The 6,000-nt window shown below is 52.2% G+C and overlaps 1 protein-coding gene across 1 annotated transcript in view; it reads left to right on the top strand.

Moving 5' to 3' along the window:
* The first annotated feature begins 2,680 nt into the window (after window positions 1-2,680).
* dhx33 (DEAH (Asp-Glu-Ala-His) box polypeptide 33) overlaps window positions 2,681-6,000 on the top strand; it is a 98,631-nt gene continuing 95,311 nt past the window's right edge. Inside the window, exon 1 of the mRNA XM_043718879.2 lies at window positions 2,681-2,894. Coding sequence (XP_043574814.2) covers window positions 2,711-2,894 — 184 coding nt within the window. The 5' untranslated portion in view covers window positions 2,681-2,710. The remainder of the gene's footprint in view (window positions 2,895-6,000) is intronic.

Below are 6,000 nucleotides of genomic sequence, written 5' to 3'. Positions count from 1 at the left end.
TATATCTTTCCCCTCTCACCCTAAACCTATGCCCTCTAGTTCTGGACTCCCCATCCCCAGGGAAAAGACTTTGCCTATTTACCCTATCCATGCCCCTCATAATTTTGTAAACCTCTGTAAGGTCTCCCCTCAGCCTCCAATGCTCCAGGGAAAAATTCCCCAGCCTGTCCAGCCTCTCCCTATAGTTCAAATCCTCCAACCCTGGCAACATCCTTGTGAGTCTTTTCTGAACCCTTTCAAGTTTCACAACATCTTTCCGATAGGAAGGAGATCAGAACTGCACGCAATATTCCAACAGTGACCTAACCAATGTCCTGTACTCAAACTATGACCAATAAAGGAAAGCATACCAAACACCGCCTCACTATCCTATCTACCTGCGACTCCACTTTCAAGGAGCTATGAACCTGCACTCCAAGGTCTCTTTGTTTAGCAACACTCCCTAGGACATTACCATTAAGTGTATAAGTCCTGCTAAGATTTGCTTTCCCAAAATGCAGCACCTCACATTTATCTGAATTAAACTCCATCTGCCACTTCTCAGCCCATCTGGTCAAGATCCTGTTGTAATCTGAGGTAACCCACTTCGCTGTCCACTGCACCTCCAATTTTGGTATCATCTGCAAACTTACTAACTGTACCTCTTATGCTCGCATCCAAATCATTTATATAAATGACAAAAAGTAGAGGGCCCAGCACCGATCCTTGTGGCACTCCACTGGTCACAGGCCTCCAGTCTGAAAAACAACCCTCCGCCACATGTCCTGAAGTATTTCTTGACAGAGAGTCAGCAACAGCTCAGGGAGTAGCTATTTTGCCTGATTTATAGGTTCAAAGGTTCAAATCCCACTTCAGCACAATTCACAGCACTCATGCTTGCAGTATTACAGAGATGCTGCCTTTGTTAGTAGTACAATTAAAACCAAAAGAACTATGGATGCAATATATGCTTAACAAAATAATATATATTAACTAATTAACTGTTCCAATATACAGTAGTAACATCCCATGAGCACACCCTTAGCAAAAGCAAATTCAGTAAAATAGATTGTCACAATTACAATTCTAGCAGCAGGAAGAGAACCCATCTTTTAGCAGAATGTCAGAGACCAGAATTGCATGCAGTATTCTAAACATGATCTCACCAATGTCCTGTACAGCCACAACATGATATTCCAATATCTATAGGAGAAAGTGAGGACTGCAGATGCTGGAGACCAGAGTTGGAAAATGAGATGCTGGAAAAACACAGCAGGCCAGGCAGCATCCGAGGAGCAGGAGAATCGACATTTCGGGCATAAGCCCTTCTTCAGGAGGGCTTATGCCCGAAATGTCGATTCTCCTGCTCCTCGGATGCTGCCTGGCCTGTTGTGTTTTTCCAGCATCTCATTTTGCAATTCCAATATCTATACTCAATGTTCTGACCAATGAAGGCAAGCGTGTCAAATGCCTTGTTCACTACTCTGTGTACCTGCGACTCATAGAATCTCTACACTGTGGAAACAGGCCATTTGGCCCAACAAGTCACACCGATCCTCAGAAAAAAACCCCACCCAGACTTTTCCCCTTCCCTCTTACTCTACATTTCCCTGACTAATGCACCTAACCTATGCATTCCTGAGCCCGACATGGCCAATTCATTTAATCTGCACATCTTTGGACTGTAGGAGGAAACCGGAGTACACCTCACAGACATGAGGAGAATGTGCAAATTCCACACAGTCACCCAAGGGCGGAATCGAACCCTGGCGCTGAGAGGCAATGGTGCGAACCACTGAGCCTCAGTGCCACCCCCTCCCCCACCATGCACCTACACTTTGCTTGGTCAAAGTTAAAAATCACACAACACCAGGGTATAATCCAATGATTGGGCTATTACCTGGTGGTGGTGTGTGATTTTTAACTTTGTCCAACACTGGCACCTCCACAGATTTGCTTGGTGACGCTCCCCAGGGACCAACCATTAACTGCACACATGCTGTATTTGCCACCCCTCTGCCCATTAACCCAGCTGATCAAAGTCCCGCTGTACCCTGAGGTAATCTTCACTGTCCACTACACCACCAATGTCGGTATCATCTGCCAATTTACCAACCACACCGACTAAATTCACAACCAAATGCAGACTGTGAGCATCCTAACAGAAAGATACAGTTCTGCCCTTAGCTGGAGTAAGCCAAGGACTCCTTCCGAACCAGTAATTTATCATTGCTGACAAAAAGCTCACTTCTCCTGACTGCCTCCCTCCCAAAAATGGTGAGGATCGACCGTCAGCTCCATTTCCGGGTGGCCTCGGGTATTTCCGGGCAGCCTCGGGTGTTTCCGCTCAGCCTCGAGTATTTCCGCTCAGCCTCGGGTATTTCCGCTCGGCCTCGGGTGTTTCCGCTCAGCCTCGAGTATTTCCGCTCAGCCTCGGGTATTTCCGCTCGGCCTCGGGTGTTTCCGCTCAGCCTCGAGTATTTCCGCTCAGCCTCGGGTGTTTCCGCTCAGCCTCGAGTATTTCCGCTCAGCCTCGGGTATTTCCGGGCAGCCTCGGGTGTTTCCGCTCAGCCTCGAGTATTTCCGCTCAGCCTCGGGTATTTCCGCTCGGCCTCGGGTGTTTCCGCTCAGCCTCGAGTATTTCCGCTCAGCCTCGGGTGTTTCCGCTCGGCCTCGGGTGTTTCCGGCCGGTAGCGCGGTGGTTACTGTGTAACTGTGGATCCGAGTCTCAATGGAGAGTCGGCCGCCTCCGGCCAAGAAGTTCAAAACATCGCAACCTGTGTGTGGTCAAAGGCGGAATAATGCACTTTTGCAGGAGATGGAGATCGATCAACAGCGGAGAGAACTGCCCATTTACCGGGCTCGGGGAAAACTCCTTGGACAACTGCGGCAGCTGGACACGGCGGTGATTATAGGTACCACCATCACATGGCCTCACCGAAACCCCCCCCAAAGTAACACCAACCTCCGCAAACCATCAAATGTGACCCCCCCCCCAAACTGAACCACCCTCCAAACTAACACAACACCCCCCCCCAAAACTGAACCACCCTCCAAACTAACACAACACCCCCCCCCACCAAACTGAACCACCCTCCAAACTAACACAACACCCCCCCCACCAAACTGAACCACCCTCCAAACTAACACAACACCCCCCCCCACCAAACTGAACCACCCTCCAAACTAACACAACACCCCCCCCCACCAAACTGAACCACCCTCCAAACTAACACAACACCCCCCCCACCAAACTGAACCACCCTCCAAACTAACACAACACCCCCCCACCACCAATCTGAACCACCCTCCAAACTAACACAACACCCCCCCCCACCAAACTGAACCACCCTCCAAACTAACACAACACCCCCCCACCAAACTGAACCACCCTCCAAACTAACACAACACCCCCCCCCCAAACTGAACCACCCTCCAAACTAACACAACACCCCCCCCCACCAATCTGAACCACCCTCCAAACTAACACAACACCCCCCCCCACCACCAATCTGAACCACCCTCCAAACTAACACAACACCCCCCCCCACCAAACTGAACCACCCTCCAAACTAACACAACACCCCCCCCCAAACTGAACCACCCTCCAAACTAACACAACACCCCCCCCCAAACTGAACCACCCTCCAAACTAACACAACACCCCCCCCCCAAACTGAACCACCCTCCAAACTAACACAACACCCCCCCCCCACCAATCTGAACCACCCTCCAAACTAACACAACACCCCCCCCCACCAATCTGAACCACCCTCCAAACTAACACAACACCCCCCCCACCACCAATCTGAACCACCCTCCAAACTAACATAACACCCCCCCCCACCAAACTGAACCACCCTCCAAACTAACACAACACCCCCCCCCACCAAACTGAACCACCCTCCAAACTAACACAACACCCCCCCCCAAACTGAACCACCCTCCAAACTAACACAACACCCCCCCCCAAACTGAACCACCCTCCAAACTAACACAACACCCCCCCCCCAAACTGAACCACCCTCCAAACTAACACAACACCCCCCCCCCACCAATCTGAACCACCCTCCAAACTAACACAACACCCCCCCCCCACCAATCTGAACCACCCTCCAAACTAACACAACACCCCCCCCACCACCAATCTGAACCACCCTCCAAACTAACACAACACCCCCCCCACCACCAATCTGAACCACCCTCCAAACTAACACAACACCCCCCCCCCACCAATCTGAATCACCCTCCAAACTAACACAACACCCCCCCCCACCACCAATCTGAACCACCCTCCAAACTAACACAACACCCCCCCCCCACCAAACTGAACCACCCTCCAAACTAACACAACACCCCCCCCCAAACTGAACCACCCTCCAAACTAACACAACACCCCCCCCCCCCAAACTGAACCACCCTCCAAACTAACACAACACCCCCCCCCCAAACTGAACCACCCTCCAAACTAACACAACACCCCCCCCCCACCAATCTGAACCACCCTCCAAACTAACACAACACCCCCCCCCACCAATCTGAACCACCCTCCAAACTAACACAACACCCCCCCCACCACCAATCTGAACCACCCTCCAAACTAACATAACACCCCCCCCCACCAAACTGAACCACCCTCCAAACTAACACAACACCCCCCCCCACCACCAATCTGAACCACCCTCCAAACTAACACAACACCCCCCCCACCACCAATCTGAACCACCCTCCAAACTAACACAACACCCCCCCACCACCAATCTGAACCACTCTCCAAACTAACACAACACCCCCCCCACCACCAATCTGAACCACCCTCCAAACTAACACAACACCCCCCCCCACCAAACTGAACCACCCTCCAAACTAACACAACACCCCCCCCCCCACCAAACTGAACCACCCTCCAAACTAACACAACACCCCCCCCACCAAACTGAACCACCCTCCAAACTAACACAACACCCCCCCCCAAACTGAACCACCCTCCAAACTAACACAACACCCCCCCCCCCAAACTGAACCACCCTCCAAACTAACACAACACCCCCCCCACCAAACTGAACCACCCTCCAAACTAACACAACACCCCCCCCCACCAAACTGAACCACCCTCCAAACTAACACAACACCCCCCCCCAATCTGAACCACCCTCCAAACTAACACAACACCCCCCCCCCACCAATCTGAACCACCCTCCAAACTAACACAACACCCCCCCCCACCAAACTGAACCACCCTCCAAACTAACACAACACCCACCCCCCCCAAACTGAACCACCCTCCAAACTAACACAACCCCCCCCCACCAAACTGAACCACCCTCCAAACTAACACAACACCCCCCCCCACCAATCTGAACCACCCTCCAAACTAACACAACACCCCCCCCACCACCAATCTGAACCACCCTCCAAACTAACACAACACCCCCCCCCACCAAACTGAACCACCCTCCAAACTAACACAACACCCCCGCCCAAACTGAACCACCCTCCAAACTAACACAACACCCCCCCCCCAAACTGAACCACCCTCCAAACTAACACAACACCCCCCCCCCAAACTGAACCACCCTCCAAACTAACACAACACCCCCCCCACCAATCTGAACCACCCTCCAAACTAAGACAACACCCCCCCCACCAATCTGAACCACCCTCCAAACTAACACAACACCCCCCCCACCACCAATCTGAACCACCCTCCAAACTAACATAACACCCCCCCCCACCAAACTGAACCACCCTCCAAACTAACACAACACCCCCCCCCACCACCAATCTGAACCACCCTCCAAACTAACACAACACCCCCCCCACCACCAATCTGAACCACCCTCCAAACTAACACAACACCCCCCCCACCACCAATCTGAACCACCCTCCAAACTAACACAACACCCCCCCCACCACCAATCTGAACCACCCTCCAAACTAACACAACACCCCCCCCACCACCAATCTGAACCACCCTCCAAACTAACACAACACCCCCCCCCACCACCAATCTGAACCACC

Source organism: Chiloscyllium plagiosum, unplaced genomic scaffold (genome assembly GCF_037043375.1).
Source record: "Chiloscyllium plagiosum isolate Xiang-an unplaced genomic scaffold, Cpla_swu_hap1 HiC_scaffold_31, whole genome shotgun sequence".
Classification (NCBI taxonomy): Eukaryota; Metazoa; Chordata; class Chondrichthyes; order Orectolobiformes; family Hemiscylliidae; genus Chiloscyllium; species Chiloscyllium plagiosum.
The sequence above is the reverse complement of the archived record's forward strand: the minus strand, read 5'-3'. Positions and strand labels throughout refer to the sequence as shown.